The sequence below is a fragment of the Pygocentrus nattereri genome, chromosome 22 (genome assembly GCF_015220715.1).
Source record: "Pygocentrus nattereri isolate fPygNat1 chromosome 22, fPygNat1.pri, whole genome shotgun sequence".
In the NCBI taxonomy this organism is placed as follows: Eukaryota; Metazoa; Chordata; class Actinopteri; order Characiformes; family Serrasalmidae; genus Pygocentrus; species Pygocentrus nattereri.
In genome coordinates this window covers 19,947,044-19,973,361 of record NC_051232.1, presented here as the reverse complement: position 1 = coordinate 19,973,361, position 26,318 = coordinate 19,947,044, and the positions used below count along the sequence as shown (strand labels likewise).

Here is a 26,318-nt window from a genome sequence, read left to right as displayed (position 1 = left end):
TCTGAACCTAGTACACATTTCTACTGTGTTACAGACCATCTGAGATGAGCTCGGGCCCAAAGAACTCAGCGGCGTTTCTGCATAGAAAATCCTTTTTTGTACTAAGAGATGTTATTTTTGTCTCACAACCCATTTTTGCTTGAGGACAGAAACCCTCACCTGTTACCAATTCACCTGCTTATTGTGATTTGTTGAAAATTTGCTGATTATTACAAAATACAATAAAGTCAGGCAGCCAAATAATTAAGTCATTTGTTTGTATTCACTTCAAAAGAAATTTAAGATAATTAACAAATGACAGATTCTTGCTATATTGTATTTTACAAAATGTTCTAACTTATCAAAAATGGGGTTTGTATATTAAAACCTTAATATAAACCTACATTTAACTTAATCTACATGAAATGAAAGCAACATGTTTGATGTGTGTAGTTTGATAACCTTGCCCATAATGAGAAAACAATGAAAAATGAATAAAATTGTAATAGATTTTTAAAGTTGCATGAATGGGCCGGGAGATGGATCAGCGATCAATGAAATACATTTGATTTCACATTTTTAACTTTTAAACCTTTGACCTAATGTCTTCTGCTTACTTTCTGAACCAAATGTTTCGTATATTTATGTTTTTGTTTGCAGTGATTATTTAGAGGGTTGGACAACTCAAGAGCATTTGACAGCATGATTGGTCCTAAAGTTGAAAAAAGTGGGGAAGCTGACCGATTGATTTTGTCTTAAGTATTCAGCTCACACTAAGAGATTTGCTTTACTGCATCTGCCCTCTTCCTGTTCCTCTTGTCACTCGAGGGTGTGAAGGTCTTTTCTGATTTTTTCAGAAGGACATTTCACTCTTTGAGAGTAACACTGTAAGGAGCAGCTCTAAGAGGTAAGAGGTACATTGTGTGGAATTTGACACAGACATAAATGAACATGGAAAATAATGTTTGTCATTTGCAGTTTTTGGTTATTGCTTTGATGTTACTGAGCTCATGTTGCAAGCTACTACGGAGTTGTAAGACCGATTTTTTTTTGGACCAGTGTATAGTAGTGTTAAATATTATTAATTTTAATAACTTCTAATAACAAAGTTAATAGTTTTTATTAACTTTGTAACTTCTGTTCCTTTCTGTTTTCCCTTGCCATTTGGGTTAATCTCATTTGCATTTCATATGTCTTTTCTTAGGTGATGTGTAGAGAGCAGGCCTTTGCCATGTAACGACCCCCAATGGTTAGCTTATCTTGACATCTGGTTATCTATACCTCCAAATCTAGCAACAGGGGAGACTGTAAATTCCTGGGTGGAGCTCAACACCTCCATTTTAATTACAAAGGTAGAGGCAGCCAGCCATCAAGGGGGCCTTTTGGGGTCGTTGAGACAAAGAGACTTGCTTGGTGGGTGTGCTTTTACTGGAGGGAATATAAGCCAACAGTAGTTATTTGGGCTGGTAGCTATTGCATGCTGGCAGAGAGAGGGGGCACAACCTAACATTTTGGCTTTTCTAAATACTTTTAAAACATATTTGAGCAAGATTAATAATTTAATACAAGCAAAGTTCTTCTCTCTGCTAGAGATACAAACTAAAACTGGTTTCAAGCATCAGCCGTCTGTAAACAATTTAACCAAAAAGCCACATGAGTGCAAATGTTACAACTTACCCCGTAGGTGGGGTTAATTGTAACAGACTGTGGGGCTCACACTAACAGGTGCTAAAGTCAGTTAATTGGAACAAGCACTATTAATTCAATACAATTTCATGTTGTTTGCATATCCAAGACACCCTTAGACGGAAGGCAGAAAACACCCCGGACAGGTCGCCAGTCCATCACAGGGCAGATAGACAGTCAGACATCAGACATATACGTTCACAGCTAGGAGTAATTAGCGTGTCCAACTGGCCTGACTGCACGTCTTTAGACTGTGGGAGAAAACCCGAGCAACTGGAAGAAACTCAAGCAGACACGGGGAGAACATGCAAACTCCACACAGAAAGGACCCTGGTCACCCAGCCGGTCTGTGAGACAACAGCGCTGCCCAAAAGCTTGTTCTACCTTTATGTGTTTAACTACATAACATAGCTAATTATCATATACTCCCCCATTAGGTTGTTCCCTGCACTCTCCTGTATCATTTTTTAACTGTGACCACACCAGTATTTTACACTAGCTAGAGTAAAGAAGCATTTCACAAGCACAAACCATGCCTGAAACAACAAAGCAGATGAGTTCTATTGAAATAATTACGAGGCTTCATGTGTAGAACTGCAGAGTTTGAGGCCCAAACGTGGATGAGAATGTAGACTTATTAGGGTGGGAACAAACCTTAGTGTGAAATTTCTAACTCAAGCCATGTCTTAGGGGTCATCTAGATGTTTTTGGTAAATGCAAGTTGAGTCTTTGTGTTCTTTCAGTTGGTCAGCAGTGGTCATTCTCATGGAATTGTGTACACTGACATTGACTGAGGCAAATGAGGCCTACAGTTCTTTAGATGTTCTTCTGGGTTCTTTTGTGTTCTCCTGGATGAGTGGTCAATTGCACTCTTGATGAAATTTTAGTAGGCTGGCCAGACCTGGGAAGTTTTATCACTGTTCCAAGCCTTCTCCATTTGTGGATAATGGCTCTCACTGTGGTTCACTGGAGTCCCAGAGACCTTACCTTTTCATAGCACTGTACATGTTTCTAATGGATGGTGACTTCTTGTGTTGTTTGTTGTGTTGTTCCTTTATTGATGACATTGACACTTCCTGTGTCCTGTGCAGATAGGTGGTGAATTGTGTTTAGTGCAGTAGCTGCCTCTGCTCTCTGCAGTCAGCCCATCATTTCTGTAAGTAGTCCAACCCTGACACAATCTTTGTAATGTTAAACAGATTATTGCTGCCAAACGAATCATTTCTAACCTGCCGTTCCTATTACAGGACAAAGAGCCTCTAAACTCAGTGAGTGAGTCAGTAAGACAATGGCATATTCTCACATCTATGATTATAACTTTTCTCAGGCTGATTTTCAGCCTGATGTTGAATATAAAGATGCTGAAGCAGGACGTTTGCTTGGTGAGATCAGACTCTGCTTCTTCTTCATCGCTGGAGAGTGTGTTGGTCTTCCAGCTCTAGTTTGGGCGCTGCGTGTTCTGTATGGTCATCGTAAGAGTGGAGGCCGCACCTCAGTCTTCATCATAATGCTTCTTCTTAATGACTTGCTGGAGCTGCTTCTGGGTCTATACATAATGGTGACACTGCTGACAGGTCTGGGCTGCTCCACACAATGTCAGGAATTGTTCTCGTTATGGTTTGGATCAAATCTCTTTGGGCTTCACTTTCATCAAGTGGTGGCTCTGGAGGGCGTTCTCTCTTTAAGACAGCCGCTCTGCTCGACTTGTGTTGTCTATCCTTCTTGTTCCGTCATAACCTCCATCACTGCGTTCTTTTCTTTCTACTTTGGTACGTATTTCAGTTCAAATATTGCTGTAGCCTTAGGGCTTCCGTTTATTGTAGTTATAACACTGACGTCATGTATAGTCACTTGCAGAGCTTCACCCCATACTGACAACATCCCTCTCGGTTTTACACTGTTGGCCATTAGCAGTTTCACAATGTTTCTGTATGTCTTTGTCATCATAAATATCTTTTTCTTGAATTACGGGGCACCTTGGCTAGAGGTTTCTCTGTGGAGTTTAAGAGTGATCTTGGACCCACCGCTCTGTGTGTTGGTCTGCAGAAGGATTCTCATGGTCTCGACACCCCAAACACAAACAGATCTCAAACAGGTCTGACAGCTTAACTTCGCAACAGAATCTTGTGCAGTGTTCCTCTGTATTGCTCGGTGCTTATTGTACTGTTCAATGTGTTAATTGCTTTTGCTGTATAAACCTTTTATGCCATTTTCCTACTGTTTTATGTTTTTGACCTTTTTTTTCATGTAATCCTTTTTTTGGGAATCATCAGTCATTTGTATCATCATAAAACTGTCTTTGCTGAATAAGCCATTATAAAAGAATTCTTAAGATACCAATAGATACCTGCATGCTGAGGGTTAAAGGGTCTGATGTGTGGTTACCAGTGGGAAAACCTCATGGCCTTTCAGGCTTCAAGAGAAGGCCTAATGATTTCTGGGCACTTTCTTATTTAATGGAGCCCTTTAAGGCCTACACAAAAAACTCTGTATTATTGCTGTTTAATCTTCTCTTCTCCTTTACTTTAATAAACCACTTTAATCTCAGGGCTGTTGCTGTACTTATTGACACGCAAAGAAGCTGATTGCTTGATTATTCAATTTTATACTGTATAAGTTATTATTAAATATAAATACATTGATTATTAATGCCAAATGATTCCAAACTTTTAATGGCAGTGCACGTACTGTCATTAGAAAAGTCCACATCCATCAGAAATTGATCGCAGCAGATGATCAAAGCCGTGACTGACTGTCCAGTTGGTTTTATTCTCCAGATGAACTTACTAGACAACCACTTTGCACCCACACTTACCGGCCACTTTAACTACACCCGCCTTCATAATATGCATGTACAATTTTGCAGTTCATCTGCACGTCATACATAATGTGTCAGCCACCAATTATAACTGGTCAGGTTCTGGCCATAGGACTGCTGCTCACCAGTTATTATTTGATTGGGGAACCATCACCACTGTGATGCTGACATGGTAACATGTGTGGTGATGGTACAAATGTATCAGATGACTAAGCACACGTCAATGTCACTGCTTAGGTTGGTCTGCCACACAAACATATTCAGTCAAAAGAAGTTCTGTGACCAGAAACTGACCCCCGTTGTTGATCTAAAGCAGACATTTCAAACTGAGGACCTCCTGGCCAAAGTGCTGCAGACATTAACGTTTACCCTCAAATAATGCTCTGAATTCAGTTCATGAAGGTCTTGCTAATTACCTGCTGAGGTATGTTTAATGAGGCATTGTGCTGAACTCTGCAATGTTTTGTGTGTGTGTGTGTGTGTCCAAACTTCATGTGGTCTTCAGATTAGCACAAGAACAGCATAGAGAGCTTCATTGAATGGGTTTTCATGGCTGAGCAGCTGCATCCAAGCCTTACATCACCAAGCACAATGCAAAGCGTTGAATGCAGTGGTGTAAAGCACCACCACTGGACTCTAGAGCAGTAGAGACGTGTTCTCAGGAGTGATGAATTATGCTTCTAAATCTGGAAATCTGATAGACGAGTCTGAGTTTGGCGGTTGCCAGGAAAACGGTGCTTGTCTGACTGCATTGTGCCAAGTGTAAAGTTTAGTGGAGGGGGGGTTATTATTATGGTGTGGTGTCGTTTTCCAGGAGTTGGGCTGGTCCCCTTAGTTCCAGTGCAAGGAACTCACTGCTTCAGCACACCAAGAGATTTTGGACAACTTCAGTTTCAATTTCAATGCAGGCCCCTTCCTGTTCCAACATGACTGCGTACCAGTACACAAAGCAAGGTCCATAAAGACATGAATGAGCGAGTTTGGTGTGGAAGAACTTGACTGGCCTGCAGAGTCCTGTCCTCAACCCGATAGAACACCTTTGGGATGAATTAGAGTGGAGACTGTGAGCCAGGCCTTCTCGCCCAACATCAGTGTCTGACCTCACAAAAAGAATTCCGATAAACACACTCTTATACCTTGTGGAAAGCCTTCCCAGAAGAGTTGAAGCTGTTATAGCTGCAAAGGGTGGGTCAACGTCATATTATACCCTCTGGATTAAAAATGGGATGTCACTCAAGTTCTTATGCGTGTGAAGACAGACGAGCATACACTACATATATAAATATATTTCCAAAAAAAGGTTTTTCATATATATATATATATATATATATATATATATATACACACACACACACACACACACACACATACACACACACACAGATTTTCTATGTCACTTAAACAATGCAGGTCTCTAACATTGTCTACTACAAATTCACTTGGGATCAAATGTTTTTACATTAACCTACAATAAACGGTAAGAATGTTCTGCTGTAAAGTTACTATTTTAAAAATACATGTTTTTGGACAGCTACACTATATCGCTGTTGTTGGAACTGAACTGTATGTCTAAAATGGTAACTTTACAGGAGAAGGAAAAAAAACCTTCTTTACTTTTAATGTAAGTCTATGGAACCAGACTTTTTTCCCCACATCATTTTGGGCTGTTTTGTTTTTCTCCATTCTTCATGAAATTTACACACAATGTAAAAGGGCAACAGACAATTACAAATTATGTAAAAAACTAAACAAAACCCGACAAAAATGAAGAGATGTTGTCCAGTAGTCCTGATGTCACCAGTAGCGAGATGTTCATATATAAATTGAATGACTGCCATATGTTGAGAAAAAGTAGATTTTATGACTTTATAAAATGTAAAAATGACAGAACTTTCAAAAAGCATCATTAATTCATCAAATATTATATACACACAACAACATTCATATTCTTTTCTTGAATAAAATAGATAAAAATGACAAAGTGCAAAAACATGGTGTGGAATGTGGTACAGTCTCAATATGGAATTGGTCAAAACCCTATTATATAGTGACCAAATGCTGAATAAAGCTGGCAGGGGGGGTTCTGAGGGTGGGCGGTGGAGGGTGGATGTTCTCAAAACTGGGTAATTTAAACCTGATTAAATTAGAACAGACAAGCCTGATTAACGTTTTCACCCTAATCTCTATCTGCTGTATCTGTCAATAACTGACAATAACTGACACGTTTCTTAATAGATATACCTATTGATAAATCTATGGACAGCTGCTTAAGCACCTGACCAGTGCAAATAAGCAAGACAAAATGATGGTTGCCAGTATGATAAAGATGCTGATACTGACTACCTGGCTGACTAAGAAATACTTCTTTGTGTTGCAACATGATGAGGTGACCAACATGGTCGGAGCTACTCAGCTCAGGACAACAGTGAGCAGGGGCTACGTTTGTGTCACTTGTATAGGCTCAGTTCAGGACAGTGATAAAGACACATGTACGCATCGCAAAGTAATCGTCGGACGGGCTCCTTGAGGGAGGTGGAGTCTAGACGGCTCAGCTCCTCCTGTGATAGGCTGAGGTAACGTCCCACCTCTGGACACGCTCTCACTTGCGGCACATTGAAGCCATTCTCTCCTCCTGTCAAAGTGTCACACAAAACCAAACAATCAATAAGCAAATTGGTTTTATAGTGAACCCTTCAATATAAAAAGGTATCACTGGTGATAACAGAAGCATAATAACATTTGTATTAGTATTTCTCACTTGAAGTAACTGGGAAATTTTACTGAAAGTTTTGGCCTTTCGTGAACTTTTAATCAATATCATATTTGTGCTTGTAAGCAGGAGATATTTTATTATGATTTAAATTTGATTAAAGAAGGTATTGTGCATACAGTGACTGTGTTTACATGCAAAGATTTTTAGCAATCCGATTCAATACATTCTGATTATACAGAGTCAAAAGTCACAAGACAGGTTTTATTTTATTTTATATTTTATTATCGACTTTTATCTCTGTGGTCATCTCAAACAAATGGTGCATGCTGAGAAAACAAACACCACCTTCAGCACCGCATCGTGGAGGCTTGTGATAGCATAAAAAATAAAATAAAATAAAATAAAACGGTGTCCTGTGACTTTTGACTCACCCTGTAGATTAAGACTCAGGTTTTTGTGCTCACTCTATTTAACAATCTGATGGAAAATCTGTTTACATGCTCACTACAAATAATCAGATCCAAAATTACATGCATGTGTAGACAACCACACAGTGTAGATGTTACCATGACAACGCGCATCGCGTACGTCCATTCAGAGTGAGATGAGCAGCGCTTGTGTTTTCTATTACTTTAAAATGATGTCAGAGTCAGGAAAACCTGCTTCATATGTACTTATTAAAGAAGGCCGAGAGGAAGACGTCGTGTTCCGAGACACATAAGCTGGACGTCCGTCCCACTGCCGTCTTTTAAAGATCAGAGCATGAACTCCGTCTCCTCTGCAGACCAGTATCCTGCACCATGTTGAACGGTGCAAACGTTCACTATGACGTGGCGCGCATGCGCAGAACGTACTTAAACTTTATGATAGGGAACGTAATCAGATACAAGCGTTTACGCGGTTATTATTCTTCTTTTTAACTGATTATTTACAGGACTACCCACCTCGTTCAACCGGACAGAAATATTATTCTGAATGACCTCAATAGGACTAGACTATTTTAACTGAGGTGTATACACGAATGCATTCTACTCCGATTGAGCTATAAGTTTGATCATTAACGGATTATCAGGCTGCATGTAAACGTGGCTAATATTTTGTGGAAAGAAAAAAAAAAGTAAAATTTTTTGACACTGAAACAAACAAGAAAAAAGTCAAGCGCACACTCAAGCCTACCAGTACAGAATGTAAACAGAATTCACTACATAAAGCAAATAATGATATAATAACAATTAAACTGTACAACAAAATGACATTAATAACTCTAGGTGAAACTTTTGCCCATGTGATCTGAAAACATGTGTCAATGACAAACTTGAATGAAAATGAAATTGTAATACACAGTAACTGTAGTTGGGGACTATTTTGCTTTTAAACGCCCTGAATGCACCATAAATGGATTTTAAAAACATGTTGTAGAGGCTTTAAACTCTTCAGACACCTGGTTCCTATCACCACCACTGTGAAATTCTGATTGGGTAAGTATCTCTAGAACAGAACGTCTCACACTGAAACAGTCTGAATGACTTTGTTTACACCATAGTAATTTAATTATACAGACTTTTTGAAAAATTGGTGACATTCAATTACCACAAACTAGTCAATAATCAGTTACGTACCCTCTCTGTCAGCCATACTGTCAAAAAACAGCCAGTCAGTAAGGAGAGGTCCGTGCTTCACAAAGCTCACATAGTGGCTGGTCTCAATGCACGTCACAGCGAAGAGAGACAACTGCTGACGAGTGCCGTGCACTGGTCCCTCCCATGTGCCCTTGGGTATTCTGACCTTCAGCGGTTTGTGTGTTTGGCGCTTTTTATGAGCGTGAACCTGGTAGAGAAACGAAAGAAAAGATGCAACTATCTAACCGAATAACAAACATTCAAAGTTTTATTGTCGAGCAGGACAAAAGGTCCTCAAAAATGTGTGTAGCCCATACCTGCGCATTGCAGGTCTTGCAGTACTGTTTTAACTGGCCAGGTGTGATGTCCAGATCCTCATAACACTGCAGGCACTCCCACTCTGCCACTGACTGGCATATACTACACTGTCTGAGTGCTAGAAAGGAAATAAAGAGAATGTTTTTTAAAATGTAGGAAACATGTTTATGTTTTGTGCTGTCTTAACAGTGACAATGCATTTCAACAGCAGAAAATTAAGTGCCCATACAACTGTCTGGCTTGGATACAGAGGACTCGATATATAATTTATTAATAATTTGTTTTGTATATGTATCAATACTGTTATTCAGTGATGTACAGTGATGAGTGATATACAATGTATTCTCACTCTCATCCAGTAGGTCAGTGATGTCGAGCGTGAGGGAGGGCAGAATGGCATCAAACATCTTAAACTCTTTACCGAAGCGCGGCATGAGGAGCGGCAGACAGGACGGAGCCTGCAAAACGAAATGGGGGAAAACATCAATCAGTTAGCACCTGGTCTGAGACTATGCCCTTAAGCAAACAATCTGCTCTGATGCCATGATATGAAATAAGGATTTCATAGTTTCATAGGGGTGCAAAGATGCACGTGTTCAGGTTTGACATGATATTCGATTCTGTGGTCAAAATTATATACACTTTCATACATTCTCAAATTTATGTGTTAAAATGGCTAAACTTCAAGCTAATCGTTGCTGATTTTTTGAAAAGATTATGCTGATGGCCCCTTTTTTGGCATATTTGTATTCATTTATTTATTTTTAATCCAAGGCTACACGTGCTAAATGAATACACACACACACACAAAAAAAAAACAAAACAATAGCACATTTCCAGCACTTCATCAGCTGCAGTACAAATAACATTACTTGCTCTTTTCTGGGCCAAACTGGCATGTTAATGCTCCCATATCCTACATTAGCTTTTCAAGGTTTAATGTACTAAAAGAAGTCAGAATTCATTTTAACATCACAATTTTCTATCCTTAGAATTAAGCAAGCTGATTTTATTACTGTGCTGAGAGGTATATGTAATAAATAATAAACTGGCCTGGTTTCCTCTATTACCTTTAGTTTTAGTACTTAGTACTTTTTACTTAAATTTTCGTGATGTTTTTACTATGAACTGGCACATAAAGAATGCTGGTGGTCTTTCTTTCACAAGATTTTTCAGATTATCTTTTTTCTATAATTTTCTTCAGTTCATTCTGAGGTGAGTGGGACTAAATTTGGCGCTGTTTATGTCAGTTCTGCCAAAGTACCAATCAGAGGTAGCAATATGTATAAGTCAGCTACCTGTGTTCCTATCTCTTAGATTAGATTAGATTAGATTAGATTAGATTAGATTAGATTAAACTTTGTCATTGTGCAGAGTACAGGTACAGAGCCAAAGAGATGCAGTTAGAATCTAATCAGAAGTGCAAAATACAGTAGTACTTGTTGACATATAAAGTGCAGAAAGACGGTATGTAGTGGTAAAAACTATATAGATATATACAGATATGCAAGTAAAAAATAAGTAAGTAGAGTAAAATTGTACAGCAATTTTTGGTGTAAATATGAATAGTGCACCTTACACAAAGTCACTGCTCTCCTGCTTCTGTCTCCTTCTATGAGTGATTAACTTCATTTACGAGAACGCGTTAGCTAGTGGCCCACTTGAAGTGCAGGAATAAAACACTACCTTAGTATTAAATTAGCTAATTCGTTTAATTGTTTTATATATTTATGAAACATAACTCTGGTAAATTTTCGCAAAACATATTGTTACTATTAAAACTAAAGTTTAACATCTGAAACCATTGGGTGATTTTAAACTTAATGTGAATTAGAAAACATAACACATTTTCTTTCCATACCTTGATATACTGCTCAGTGAAACATGGTATCAGGGAGGGTCTCTAAACTAGCCGAGCGTATTAGTCGTATTACTTAGTGGGGGTGGTGGGAGTGGGAGATGAAGAAAGACTGAGATGATGTTTTTGAGCCAGGAAAAATCATTACATTTTGATGGAAAATATTCATTATGTATTGTCACTAGGGACGTGAATTAACTAGGTAAAAAAAGGCTGATTTCCAATTTTAATCTGAGTGAGGGTTGCCATTACCTCAGAGAATTTAAGGCCAGAATGCATGAAGGAGGACTCCAGCAACGTCTGCACGCTAGCAACCCTCATGAGTCCAGCATGGGGCGAGGAGAGAGGGATGGGTGAGAGGGAGGAAGTGAGGGAGGGAGACAGAGGAGAGTGCATGGGGGAGGACGGAGAGGGGGAGACGGAGGGAGGGAAGAGCTGGTAGATGTGGCACTCCTGCGGCTCCTGGCTCACTGACCTGGAGAAGGAAAAGGAGCAGGAGTACTGAGACGACTGATGAATGGTCAGAACTATAGAAAAAAAGATGAAGGGAGGTAATGAGAGAAAGATATCAAAGATAAAAGGGAGAGAGAGAAAGAGAGGAATAAAAGGGTTATACCTGATCTTCAGAAGTGGTTCTACCCGGAGGAGCTGGAAAAGCTTGTTGAGAAATTCCTCTGGGTCTAAACACATATACATATAAGACAAGTACACATAAAGAATCCTGTCTGTCTTGCCACAGGCAGCAAAGAATGTTTCTCATTTTCTCTGTGTCTACCTTTCTCTTCATTAGTAAAGCCTGCATCTGTGGTCTCAGCTTCCAGAAGCTTCCGCAGAGCCATGGTCTTACTGGCACACACGTATCCATACCTAAACATAAACAAAACGGGTAAATCGGCCGCACATCTCCACTATTCAGACAAGGTTATGGATCATTTCAGATTTGTTTACTACTTGACAGTATTTATAAATGACAGATCTGGATCTTCAATATTTACCAAGACACAGAGGCTCTAGAAAGTGAATAGGAAAAAACATAAAGCTAGATTTGCAAAATATAGTAAGAAAATAAAGAAGGAAGAGAAATAAAGAAAACAAAAATAGGAAAATTAAAGAAAGAAAATGAAATAAAAGTGCAAAAAATAAAAGTAGAATATAATAATAAAATAAATAGAATATAAAAAAGAATTTTTTTTTTGGGTAATAATTTGCTAAATAATATTTGGGTTTATTATGACCAAATTTTCAAACCTTTACCATCTTATTTTAGCACAGTCTAAATACGGCCACTTTTTTTCTTGGAGGTTAAACGGTTTAAATCTTTTAATTAAGATACATTTAAATAGATTAAAATATCTCTGAAAATAATGAACAAACAAGCAAGTTTTTTAACACCATCTACTGGGTATGAAACATCGTTGTAACCATTTTCATGATTTCACATGAAATGGCCCAGCATTAACAAACACAATCATACCTACAAAACTTCAAATACTGCATCAGGAAAAAAAAGAGCCACATTCCTACACGTACACGATGGCTCAAAGATAAAAGACACAAACCTCCGCAAAGGGTTGACGATCTCACAGCGCAGCAATTCCTGAGCATCTTTACTGCGATGACCGTCCTCATTGGAGGGGAAAAACAAAACCCAATCAACTGAACTACAGCATGAGAAAAGACTGAAAGAGACAGGCAGAGAAAGAGACTTTTACATTCTTATATATATCACTTGGTCACCAACACTACATGTTAATAATCTGCTAAAAGGAAAAGCTACATAGACCATGTGAAGGCAGGGAAGCAGGCATTTATGTATTATCACCTAAAGAGTGAAGCATCCAGGTAGCAGGAGTTGAGATGACCCTGGATGCCCTTCTTAATGCCCTCATACAACCGCCGAGCCTCCTGCCCCAGCACTGGCGGAGTGTTCTCCTCAACGCGTTTGCTGCCCCACTCCGCAAATGCTGAAATTCAGACAAACATGCACACAAAAATTGATAGCAACCCCATCACATATTAAAACAATGTTTGAATAAAAAAAAGGGACAGAAATACGACAAAACACAGCTTAAAAACGGCTGATCAGACCTATTCGAGAACTGTCTGGGTGTAGTCCTAATATTCTATCGGCAAAGTGTAACTGACGCCCTGTCCTACATTCCCAGCCTTCAGAGGCGGACCTAAAAGTAATGTGTGTAGAAATGTGTAAGACAGGCTCTACATACAAAGGAGGTCCTGTAGAATAAGAGACCCTAATTAGTCTCCTAACGGGAAAATTTCACCTCTGCATTTAACCCATCCATGCAGTGAAACACCACATATGCACCAGTGAACACACACTAGGGGGCAGTGAGCACACTTGCTCAGAGGAGCCCTATCCACAGGGCCCGGGGAGCAGTTGGGGGTTAGGGGTCTTCCTCAAGGGCACCTTAGTCACATACTGTCGGCTCAGGGGATCAAACCAGGGACCTTCCAGTCACAAGGCTGGTTCCCTAACCTCCAGCCCACGATTGCTTTGCTGTGTCCACAGCTCCTTTAAACTTTTATTCAGCTTTTATAAGGTGACATCTTAACAGTGCAGTGTGCAAGATTTAGTTGCATCTAGTGATGAGGTTGCAGGTTAAACCCAAATGAATACTCCTCCCTTTCCAAGTATGTGGTAGGACCTACGGTCATAGAGTTTTCTCTCATCGCCTCTCACAATTTCATTTTGCTAGCCAGCAGCAGCACCACTGATTCCTCTTTTTACGTCTTCCAACTGGAGCTACAGCTCCACCAAAGCTGCCGCTACAATGTAAAAACATGATGTAAAACGTAAAAATCGGGTTACTTTAGAAACAATGCTGCGAAACGTGATTTTCCTCTGTTCGCAGAGGATCCGCTTTCTATGTGGATACGACTGGCTTGTTCTAAGCTAACCAAAACACAACGATTAGTAGTTACAGGTGATTATACTCTACTGAAAACATGGTTTCAAATATTCTATTCCATTTCTAACAATAGACCAACCCACATCTGCACCTTTAAAGAAGGTAAGATTCTCATTAATGTTACCATTGGATGTACACCCATGGAATGTGGGCATGGATGATTTAAGCTTTCCCCAAGGTTAAGACCATCCAGTTTACACTGAAAGGTGTAGAATTTTGGCAAAACACATTGCTCATTTATTACACAACGAAAAGTTATTAGGTTCCTCGGGGCACTGTTTGAGCTCAGGAGATAAGCATTTTAGTTGCTGTTCTCAGGGGATACTTGATTGAGATTTTTCCAAATTACCATAAACAGCTTGAATGGAAACAGGACTGTTATTCCTGAGGTCATTGAGAAGATCATTCACTCTGCACTCATTACTGTCAAACTGTAAAAATTGCACACACTGCAGATTTCATGCTGGATTAAAATCACAAATCTCATGAGTAATCGCTTAACTTACAGAGGGAACCCAAACAAAACTTAGCTCCAGCATAAAACTGAACAGAACTCACCAATCGAATTGCAGCGCTCCACCTGATTGATAGGCATCTCGGGGGCGGGGAATCTGGAGTCTCGCCTACAGTTCCGCAGTTTAACAAACAACCCCTTGTAAGGAGGGCAATGAAAGTGGCGTTCACCAAGGTAACTGCCATCAGTGGCAGCACTCAACTCTTGATCCTGTAACGGTCGCCATACAAATGTACGTAAAACATAATGTATTACAAATCTTATCAACTGTAAATCAATTAGACCTACTATATAGACGACTTCATTGAAAGAATCAGATCAATCTAAATCAAACTTCATCACTATGGAAACGCAGCAAGTTTCTTTGTTATCTGCTGGTTTTTCAAGACAGCTTTTATACACAGTAATCCATACCAGTTCTATTCCAGCCACTGGTTCCGATATGCCGGGAATCTGACCAATCCATTGAATTACGCCAAAAATTGGTGGGTCATTCATCTCCACCATCGAGCCGACCTCTAACCACGTTTTAGGCTCTGCCTTCTCCTCGGGAACTGGTGGAGAGGGTGGATTGTGAAATCCATTTGAAGAATACGATTGGTCAGTGGGGGGTGAAAGAGGCAGGGCTTGTGGCTTAAGGGGCGGAACTGGAGGTGGTTTAAGAGCAGATTTAGGGACAGGAAGAGGAGGAGGCTTTAAAGCGACTTTTGGAGTGGCTGACGATGAAGAAGAAGGAGGCTGTAGGGCAGATTTAGCTAAAGCTAGCATGGCAGGCTGTATCAGTGTTCTTGAGTTGGGATTTGCAGGTGCTGTAGGCTGCGGTGGGTGCTTGTTGTGGGTGGGTGAAGGAGGCTGAAGGGCAGATTTAGAGGAAGGAAATGGAGGAATCGCTGGAGGGCTTTTGGGAGTAGATCCAAGTGAAGGTGTGCGCTCTGATCTCGTTTCTGCAAAATGATAGGAAAGGAATGTTACATTGTACTGAAGTTAAAAGCGTCCATTTCAACAGGTCTTTGCATAAAACTACTGGCTATGCCCCTATTTATCAAAATGAACTACTTCATAGCATCCAGTAGTATGTCTGAGCTCAGGAAACATTACCTGCAGCCACTTTGGAGATGGGCAGAAGATGACCATATTCAGGAGAAGGGATGGAGCACATCTTGTAGTTTTTGTAGAAGCCATTCCAGTTTCCTACCGGATTGTCCTACAAAAACACACAGGCACAAAATAAAACAACAAAAATGATATCCTTAGGATAGCAAATAGCTCCCTCACCTCTCCACTTCTGCTCTTCAACTCCAGGCTTGTTACTGAGTTATTACTCTTAAAATGTCTTACTCAGTGCCTACTATAAATTATTCAGTAACGTCTATGAAAATAATGAAGTTATGCAGTTGTGAGAGCAAGGAATTGAAGTATCCTGTTGGATTTAAAGGGCTCATATCATGGAACAACAAATTTTACCCTTTTTTTGAAATAAAAGAAACTTTTGTTGCATATGCACACAATCAAAGGACCCCTGTCCTACACCTTTCCTGCATTTAATATTTTCCTCTCTTCATCTAATTGGAATTGACCAGGCTGTTTTCATTACTGTGCATTTAAGATTCATATATCACTGCTGTTGGAACAAAAGCTCGTATCTCCATTTTCCAGTTTTTGACAAAATTTAAAAGTGCCTGTTGTCCTTTACATTGTCTGTAAATTTCATGATGAATGGGTCAAAAGAAAAGGTCCAAATTTACTTGGAAATACAACTGGTTCCATTGACATGCATCAAAAGTAAGGAATGTTTTTTCCTTCTCCTGTAAAGTTACCATTTTGGAGATACGAGGTTTCCTCCCGACAACAGCGATAGGTTAATGATCTTGGTTCTGACTGGCTGTTCTACATTGTATCTCCGTCCGAAAGCAATCCTGACGAAACAAACTTTAACGGTGTCTACAAACTACATCAGACTAACATGAAAAATTGTCATAGGGTCAAAGAGTTTGGTTCAGTAACGTTTTCTGCTTTGACCACAGACACTGAAACAGGTATTTTCACTGGAAATTTGATGAGAAAATGAATTACAATTCTTTTGGTATATAAATCAACACAAATGTGAAAAATGGGCTTCAGGGAAAAATATACAACGCAAAAAAAGGAAAGATATAAAAGATGTTAACAAAAGGTTCTACTTCATACCAGCCAGCCAGCCAGCCAGCCACTTCCCTTGTATTCATTTACCAGACAAGAACTGTACATTAGTTTACTAGTATAATATATTACGTGGTTTTCTGTAGCGTTTGACTCATCAGCTTGTCTCATACGGTCTCATACAGTCTGCCTGTTTGTGCCCTGTATTTACAGTGCATCCGGAAAGTATTCACAGCGCTTCACTTTTTCCACATTTTGTTTTGTTACAGCCTTATTCCAAATTTAATTATATTAATCTTTTTCCTCAAAATTCTACACAAAATACCCCATTGTGACCATGTGAAAAAAGTTTTCTCGAGAGTTTTGAAAATGTATTAAAATTAAAAAACAAAGAAATCATATTTACATAAGTATTCACAGCCTTTGCCATGAAGCTCAAAATTGAGCTCAGGTGCATCCTGTTTCCACTGATCATCCTTGAGATGTTTCTACAGCTTAAATGGAGTCCACCTGTGGTTGATTGGACATGATTTGGAAAGGCACACACCTGTCTATATAAGGTCCCACAGTTGACTGCATGTCAGAGCGCAAACACCAAGCATGAAGTCAAAGGAATTGTCTGTAGACCTCCGAGACAAAATTGTCTCGAGGCACAAATCTGGGGAAGGATACAGAAAAATTACTGCTGCGTTGAAGGTCCCAATGAGCACAGTGGCCTCCATCATTCGTAAATGGAAGAAGTTCGGAACCACCAGGACTCTTCCTAGAGCTGGCCGGCCGTCTAAATTGAGCGATCGGGGGAGAAGGGCCTTGGTCAGGGAGGTGACCAAGAACCCAATGATCACTCTGTCAGAGCTCCAGCGTTCCTCCGTGGAGAGAGGAGAACCTTGCAGAAGGACAACCATCTCTGCAGCAATCCACCAATCAGGCCTGTATGGCAGAGTGGCCAGGCGAAAGCCACTCCTTAGTAAAAGGCACAAGGCAGCCCGTCTGGAATTTGCAAAAAGGCACCTGAAGGACTCTCAGACCATGAGAAACAAAATTCTCTGGTCTGATGAGACAAAGATTGAACTCTTTGGTGTGAATGCCAGGCGTCATGTTTGGAGGAAACCAGGCACTGCTCATCACGAGGCCAATACCATCCCTACAGTCAAGCATGGTGGTGGCAGCATCATGCTATGGGGATGTTTCTCAGCAGCAGGAACTGGCAGACTAGTCAGGATAGAGGGAAAGATGAATGCCGCAATGTACAGAGACATCCTGGATAAAAACCTGCTCCAGAGCGCTCTTGACCTCAGACTGGGGCGACGGTTCATTTTTCAGCAGGACAACGATCCGAAGCACACAGCCAAGATCTCAAAGCAGTGGCTTCAGGACCACTCTGTGAATGTCCTGGAGTGGCCCAGCCAGAGCCCAGACTTGAATCCGATTGAACATCTCTGGAGAGATCTGAAAATGGCTGTGCACAGACGTCTCCCATCCAACCTGATGGAGCTTCAGAGGTACTGCAAAGAAGAATGGGCAAAACTGCCTAAAGATAGGTGTGCCAAGCTTGTGGCATCATATTCAAAAAGACTTGAGGCTGTAGTTGCTGCCAAAGGTGGTTCTACAAAGTATTAAGCAAAGGCTGTGAATACTTATGTAAATATGATTTCTTTGTTTTTTAATTTTAATAAATTTTCAAAACTCTCGAGAAAACGTTTTTCACATGGTCACAATGGGGTATTTTGTGTAGAATTTAGAGGAAAAAGATTAATTTAATTCAATTTGGAATAAGGCTGTAACAAAACAAAATGTGGAAAAAGTGAAGCGCTGTGAATACTTTCCGGATGCACTGTATATACTGTCTGTAGTGTCTTATTTAATGGCATTACTGTATTTAGTCTGTCTTGGTCACTTGTGTGGTTCTGTAAACACAGACACTGTCTTATTCTCTGCACTGCGTCAGTGAAGAAATACTGTTTCATTCTTTTTTTTTGTATTTTATAGGCATCATCTGTACTTCTAGAATACTAAACAACAAAAGATTAGAGCAACTATAGAGAGCCCATAAACAGTGACCAGTGTATAGTAACCGCACAAACTGTAGTATTTGACTCAATGTCAGCCAATTATTTCATTAGCTTGTTTCATTTTCATTTAATTTTCAATCAGCTTGATTTATTTTAAACAAGAGTTTGTTTCTTTCCTAGTTTATTTTTTCTAGACTTTTTTTTAATTACATTTTTTAAATTACTGTTTAATGGTGCTTTTTTCCACCAGTCTGGCTTATGTGCAAAGTTCAGAAAAACTCAATATTGTGAAACATGTGTAATCCTGTGATCTTATCTTTGCTATGTTGACCTTACTTCCACTGTATACAGCACTACAGTAACCTTTCATTCATTTAGGTTCATTCAGGCATTTTTAAATCTCAGGGTGGGAAAAAAGGCACAAAAGAAAATGACACAACTAAACATAATGTGTAGTTTGTCAGTATTTTAGTGTGTTCACTCTTCGCCTTCATTACAGCTTCTATTATTTTCAGGAGACTCACTTTCAGTTTTTCATCTGCTGGGATATTTTTCCACACCTCTCAAGTTCACTCCAAATAAGCTGCTTCTTATGATCCAAGTAACTCTAAAAACAATCAGTCATGTTAAGGTCTGGACTCTGGGGTGACCGACTGGTTGTTCTGAGCACATCAGCAGCTTCTTATCCGATAAATATGTCTTCTCAGCAGTGCGCTGGAGGTCGTTGGTCCCACTGAAACGCCTTCCAGAGGGTACTTCCTGCATGACGTATTAAAATTGGCTTGTACTCAGTAACACTCATGATGCCTTCAATCAAAAATGAATCACCAACTCCAGATGCTGTTAAATACCCCCAAACTTATATAAACTCTCCACCATGCTTGACTGATGGTTATAGAGTCGTTCATTGCTTTGTCAATGTACATACTGCCTTGTATTAATTCCAAAGATTTCAGTTTAAGACTCATCAGTCCATGAAACTTTATTCCACGTGTAAAGTTTCCTGTTTCAATGTGCTAGTGCAAGTTTTCTTCTGTTTGGTCTATTTTAAATTCTTAAGAAAAGCCTTTTAACAGCTTCACAGCTTCAGACCCATAGCACTGAGTTTTGTCACAGCAGCAGGATCGGCAGAATCCTTCTGCTGTGACGTTCCGATCTGAAGCAAGAGAGGAGCTTCATTTTCTTCCTTTCTCTCAAAAAAGAAAGCTTTAAGAAAGGTTTATCTGATGGGGACAGCTTTGGTGGTCTATCAGGTATTGCCACAGAGTCCTATTGTCTTTACATCTTAGTTTTTTAACCTTTTGGTTTTAAGATCGGAAAGATGGAAGAGTTAAAGTGGACAAAAATAAAGAGTGCAGAAATAGTGACGCAAAATATTGATGAATTTTATACTAGACTTAGTGTTGCATAACTTTTTGTTAAATATGTTTCTGGCTTATTTTCTGACATTAAAAAAAGCAAAACATGTACTTAATGGCCAGTCTGACTGTAAATAAATGAAAAGTGGTCTCTGAGTTTTGTACAGTCATGTACTTACATAGACAAGATGACAAAATTCCTGTTGACTCTCGAAGCTGACATTGACACTTACCAGTAAGAGTCCCACATGCAGTCCTAAGGACGTCCGGCCGGGCAGCGGCCCACAGAACTGTACTGTGCCTGAGTGGTGCGTGCTGTCCTGGCTGAAACACACCCTCTGTCCTATTTGCAGTGGAGGTGGAGAGGCAGGAGGTGGGGCTGATTCTGCAGTCCGTGCCTGCAGGATGTTCCCTGCATTGTGGTTGTGGCTACAGCTCTGATTATTGCTGGAGTTGTGGTTGGAGTGGTTTGGTCTGTTAGCTTCACGCTCAGGCTCATGGTCCCCAGCGCTGCCACTTCGAGAGGACCGGCGGAGGGTCAGCTCACTAGCCGCCACGAAGAGGGCACACTGCTCTGGACATGTGAAGAGCTGGTGTCCTTTGTAGCTTCCATTACTGTTGCCCTTACCTGCTGCCCAGCCCTGGAAGACACACAAGAGAGAGAGTGTTACTGGTAATCATTAATCAACTGGCAAAGGTTCATATTTCAAGATTCAGATTTAGAACATGGCACAAACCTCTGGTAAAATTTGATTTAAAAGATTTTAAAAATCTAATTGGTTGTTTTTTATACTTGCTGCAGTGCTTTTAGATATACTTACATGATTTCTGACACTGTATAATAGTTATCCTTAAAAAGTCGCTACATGTGAACTATTCCATACTGATATGTTAGCTTTTATATGACTATCATTCTAGAAAACCTGTTTTATGAGTAGTTGTGTCCAAACTTTTGACCGCCCGCTTCCGTTACTTGTTAGCTACAGTAGCCCCGTAGCTTCAATGTAAAATAAACAAAGGAAACTTGAGACATCAAATATGTCTTGGCTAACTGACAGCATTTGGGGTGAGGAGAAAACTGTCAACAGCTTTTTTGCCAAAATACTTTCACCAGACACAGATTTAGTTAGAAAACATTACACTGTATCTAGAATTTTACTTTCAGTTGGACTCCAAAGTACACAGCAGCGCTTCCTCGGGTTAGTGGACCACGATAACGAAGTTCAGCCTCTGCAAACTCCCCAGTCTGGCTCCAGCGCACCAACACCGGTGAACCCAGCGGTAAGGCAGCCAGTCGCAGCAGCCGGTGAGGTTTGGACAGCAGTTTGAAGCGCAGGTCTAGGTCAGTGATTGGTTCCAACAGGCTGGCTAGGTCAGTGGGTACTTCATTTAGCAAATGTTTATCAAGCTTCACCATGCTGCCATTGTCGATCACCTGCAATAAAAGAAATGATATATCACTGGAGAATGATGGCCTTAGATTTCTATATAGGTAGAGATCGGGGGGGGGGGGGGGGGGGGGGGGGGGGATGGGGGGGCTGGGAGTGGCCTAGGCCATTTCAGTTGGAAGCTAGACCCCTTGTAGCTACTTCCCTGTTTTTTATAACTGCTTAAAAAATTATCGAATGTCAGTGGAAATGATATAAAATGTCATTTGTCTTGCACTATTAAAACAGAGGATGATTTGGCTGCCTAGTCAAAATATCCACCATAGTATTCGATCAGCTGTTGTAATAAGGCAGTTAAACCCAAGGCCAGCAATTGCTGGCAATTGTGTTGCGTTTAAATTTTCTAAGAACTCAGTCAGGACGAAGCAGGCTAGTTGGCTCTCAGCCTCACTGCAGTGATGTCTCTGGGAAACAGAGCTTCCGAGCTTCTGTAGGGGATTTTTGCGCATTTCTTAATTTTTATACCTTTTCTACAGAAAAAAAAACTCTCGCAAGCTTGTGAAACAGACTTGTGAACAGGGTAATTAATTCTGTGTGAACTTTTATACCCCATGTAATACAAACGTGGTGGACAGCTTGGTTTTAGCAAGTCGTTAAGACAGTATAATGTAGCCCTGAGTTATCATGAAAACAGGAGACCATTATAATTTCAGCCAATAAATAAACTGTTATGTGAGCCCATCCCTTGATCAAGAAACAAGGGAGACTTCTAAAGCTAAAGTTCTGGAAAACACCCAAAACATGATGTAGCCTTTTGTCAGACAAAGGTGGACGTTGTCAAAAAAATCTAATCAGGACCTATTGATGACCAACACAAGTACAACTTTAAGAATGAATGGTTCCCAAATTATGCATGGGTAATAAAACTGGGAGGGGCAAAGGAGGAATAAGATGAACCGCTCCTTCGTCCCAGAAGGTATAAAAATTGATGCAATTCTTCATGTGATTCAGTTACATTTGCAGAACTAACTCAGATTAATGCTGTTTGTCTGTAATGGCCTTAATCTTTAATATACTATTTTCTGCCTTAGCTTGAAGCTTGCTTGAATTTTCTTGTGTAATGACAAGTGATATGAGCTGTTTATTGATGAGCTATGACACTCAATCGTGCCCCCCCCAACCTGTAATTCAAACAAGGCTCCCTCTGAAATGTCACATTTACTTAAAATTCTGATAGATTTGTATAATAATATTTTACTTAAGTATATTTTACTTAAGTATATTTGTGAGAAAACCTTTTTTGGGTTTAAGTTCATTCTGTTGTGCTAACTGCTTTGCTGTTGTTCACACCACTCACTCTGGAGCTGTAGAGCAAAAGGGTCTCATAAAGAGAAGAATAAGGTTTAACAAACTTCAGTTCCAACATCGACAGATACTGGATGAACTAAGACGTACCACTGAGAACTAAAGTCAACTTCAATCGGAAATCAGAACGCATCTTCCTTCAACACTGTGACTAATTTTCTAGTAAAACGTGGTATTAAGGAGGGTCTCTTACTTGATGGTAGATGGGAGTGGCAGGAGGCAGACAGGAAAACATTACTGATAAATATTACCCCCCCCCCACCCCCGCAACCACTAGTGCACAGTATGAAATGATGATTCATGCTTTAAAAGACCAGCAACAGCTATTAACTAACTGTTAAAGTGAAAAGGTCAAATTTGATTTCAGTTTAAGTAGTTTTTTTTCATCTGGTACTACTACGACTCAAGTCACTGTAACAATTTATTGTTGTGTGGGGTTTCCTAATACTAGGTGACCGAGAATTAGAGTGAGTGAGACAGAGAGCGAGAGACAATGTGTGAGTGAATCAGTGAGAGAGTAGGAACCCCTTACCTTCACCCACACGTAATCGCCCCTTCCGCCACGTTCCCCTCCACCATCCTGCTCCTGGCACAGATGCCCCCTCTGAAGGCGAATGGTGCCATCCAGATGGTCCTGCACCTTATGGTCGGACGTGACCACGTACATTTTTGAGGGGCGCCGCCTCCGGGTTTGATGTGTGACACCGGACATGGTGAAGGAAGCACCTCACTGTTTGTGCAAAAAGAAGTTGCTGTGATAGAAGAAAGAACGCTGTGATACATGAAAGGGGAACTACACTGATTTTTTCAAAGTTTCTCAATGATGAAATGGTTAACATGCCAACATAGTCTTACACAGTGCTTTGACGTGAAATTCTTCATTGTGGAGAAACTTGCAGAGTCAGAGCAATTCACAGTGGTGGTGATAGGAACCAGACGTCCACATCTGAAAGCTCCCTTGCAGAAAGTTCTAACATGAAATGGTTCTGAGCACCCAGCCTGAGACACTGTTTGACAGTAGTTTTGTGACAAAGTTTTGGCTTAAAATATATTTTAATCAATTTATAGTCCATTCCTGGTGGAAGGATACATGCAGGATGTTCAAGCTAAAATAGCCCCAATTTTTTTCATATTTACTTTACCATCAACAACATGCATATAAAACTTTGAAGACATGTGGCTAAAGGTTCACTGGTGCTTTTGGATAGTAAATAAAATGTCCTATATTTGTGTTGAAGGCACAGGGACCCCTGGTTCCTATCACCACCACTGTACAGAAATGTGAGTCTCTACAATGAGCCATTACACGTCAAACCACCCTGAATGACGTCGTTTACCTCTCAACCGTTGAAATTTGAAGAAATTTTGAAAAATAGGTGGAACTCCCCTTTAGAGCGCAGTTAGAAGGCCTTTACAGAAGCCAGCGGCGGAGCTTCTCTTTGAGGCAAACTTGCAGTACATTGACCAGCTAGTTAAGCAGTTAAAAGTCTTTTTAGCGAGTTAGAAATACATTTCACAAACGCTCAAAAACTGACGATTTGTAACAATTTACAACGTGAAATTTCCACTTACCAGCCTTGACATCGCTGCCTTTTAAACTTTTTTGCTTTCTACTTCAGCACGCAGAAAAAAAAACAGGAAGCGAAATGATTGGCACCACCGAAAACCAATGAACGACGAGAGTAAAGTTGCTCCAGCCAATCAGAACCGCCGCGAAGGCGGAGGAAGGGGCGGGGCTTATGTTGTGAGGGAAATTCCACAGTTGCGTTGCTGTAGTTGAGGTGAGACGCAGCTACGCACGTAGACGCTGTTCGTTAACAAACCATATCAAAACCGGGTATTTAGACATTGTACTTTTTATTATTCGTATACTAAAATGTCATCATTAAATAGGAAAGCAGCTCTTACACAAAATATCAGGCCTCTTGATTTCACTTGATTCGACTCCTGTTTGAGCTAATCTGGCTCTTCAGGATTAAAGGGCCCATACCCTGCGTTTTCTTGTTTTTATATACATATGTATATGTTTTCCTAATCATCAAGGCCACAAGAGGAAGAAGCTATAAATGTCTGTTTTTAGCAAAATGACTGTTTCATTTTCTTTGTCCAGGCGTTTCTCAGATGTTTGCAGTGGTGATAAACACAAAAGGTCTACAGCACCGGGAAAGCTTCGGAGACTTTGGGTTACATCACAGACTCTTTAGATTTCTTTAAAGTGGTGGTGATGGGAACCAGGGGTGGGGATGGGAACCATGACTACAACACAAATATAGCCATTTTATTTACTATCCAAAACCACCAGTGACCCTACAATTGTCTTCTTTTCTATATGTAATATTGGTGGAAAAAAAACTATTATTTGAGGACTATTTTGCCCTACAATGCCCTGTATATACTCCGTAATTTCATATGAATAAAGGGGAAAAAATCTAGTTTGAGTTAAATGCAATGACGGAACAATAATAATGTCTTTATACATTTAGACATACTCCAAAAATATTAGACCTTCAAAATTAAGAGACAGAGCGCTGTCAAGCACTGTTTACATCAATATGTATGAATTAACTAAAAATGCCATCAATCTATACTGAGGTATGATCATATCTTAATGTAGATTCATGCAGTAAGTGGTGAATGTTGAAACTAATCCAGCAAGCTAAACTGAGTATTCAACCCATATTGTAGTTCATTCAGTGGTGGGACTGTATCCTGTAAATGTATAATGAATTACTTATATATCATTATATATCAACTTTTCTCTTACTCTTAAACAAAAACATGAATAATGACTTCTGGCTAAATGAAATAATGCCATCAAGCATCAATCAAACTTTAGAGACTCAGCATCAGTGCTGTGTGTTACTGAACCAGATTTTTGTGAGTAGCAGCTGCAAACAGAAACTGGGTTTTAAGCACTGGATACTATGTGGTGAGCACTCAATACTATCAAGTGAGCACCGGATACTATGTGGTGAGCACTCAATAGTATTATGTGAGCACCAGATACTATGTGTTGAGCACTCAATACCATCATGTGCGCACCGGATACTATATGGTGAGCACTCAACTCTTATGTGAGCACCAGATACTATGTGGTGAGCACTCTATACTATTCAATATTAATACTGCTCACTTCCTCATTGGCGCTGGGCGTAGTGAACTGAAAACGTAGCGCCAATGAACCTTCTTAATGGGCCATGTTTACATTTCTTTTTCAGTGTTATTAATCTCAGTGTTATTTTTAAGAAATGACAAACTCTTGCATATTCATTTTCATTTCATAACCAACAATTTAATAAAGTAACAATTTGGCATAATTACACAGCAATGCTAACCAACTAAGCTAATGTCAACGACTAATGTAACTTAAGTCAAAATGTTACTGCCGCATAAAATATATAACAAAACAAAGTCACTCTCACTGAGAGTGACCCAACCCGACCCAGCGGCCGAGCTACACAAAAATGCCCAGCACTGGGAAAAAAAAACCCCCAACAAAATAATCCAAAAGCCAGCCCACCATGTAGGGAGAACTACCATCTGCTGGAGGAAAACACCACAGACTCTTAATGCTGACCAGAAAGATGACAATGTCCTGCAAGTCGCGTCCTCACACCTGTA

The 26,318-nt window shown here is 40.0% G+C and overlaps 1 protein-coding gene across 5 annotated transcripts; it reads right to left on the bottom strand.

Annotated features, from left to right (window-relative positions):
* Window positions 1–6,324: 6,324 nt before the first annotated feature.
* On the bottom strand, window positions 6,325–24,332 carry si:cabz01101003.1 (ubiquitin carboxyl-terminal hydrolase CYLD). Of its 5 annotated transcripts, XM_037532962.1 has the most exons (17): window positions 24,270–24,295; window positions 24,035–24,165; window positions 23,230–23,449; window positions 21,104–21,379; window positions 20,178–20,585; window positions 15,534–15,639; window positions 14,850–15,379; window positions 14,480–14,645; window positions 12,814–12,955; window positions 12,551–12,670; window positions 11,767–11,858; window positions 11,608–11,671; window positions 11,244–11,466; window positions 9,483–9,591; window positions 9,133–9,251; window positions 8,816–9,023; window positions 6,325–7,115 (listed from the first exon to the last, which is right to left on the bottom strand). In XM_037532962.1, the coding sequence occupies exons 3-17, from the start codon at window positions 23,407–23,409 to the stop codon at window positions 6,931–6,933; spliced, it is 2,928 nt and encodes a 975-aa protein (XP_037388859.1). In that variant the 5' UTR covers window positions 23,410–23,449; window positions 24,035–24,165; window positions 24,270–24,295; the 3' UTR covers window positions 6,325–6,930. The 5 variants fall into 5 exon arrangements, with proteins under 5 accessions (XP_037388859.1, XP_017539468.1, XP_017539471.1 ...); XM_017683979.2 differs by lacking the exon at window positions 24,035–24,165 and having other exon boundaries at window positions 23,230–23,427; window positions 24,270–24,332; XM_017683982.2 differs by lacking the exon at window positions 24,270–24,295 and having other exon boundaries at window positions 24,035–24,240.
* Window positions 24,333–26,318: the final 1,986 nt, after the last annotated feature.

Coding starts and splice junctions, on each gene's coding strand:
- si:cabz01101003.1 (XM_017683979.2), bottom strand. CDS start 23,409: ATGTCCGGTGTCACACATCAAACCCGGAGGCGGCGCCCCTCAAAAATG. Junction 15,640..20,177: donor TGCATGTGGGACTCTTACTG/GTAAGTGTCAAT, acceptor GTGTTTTTGTAG/GACAATCCGGTAGGAAACTG. Junction 14,646..14,849: donor CAGTGGCTGGAATAGAACTG/GTATGGATTACT, acceptor CGACCGTTACAG/GATCAAGAGTTGAGTGCTGC.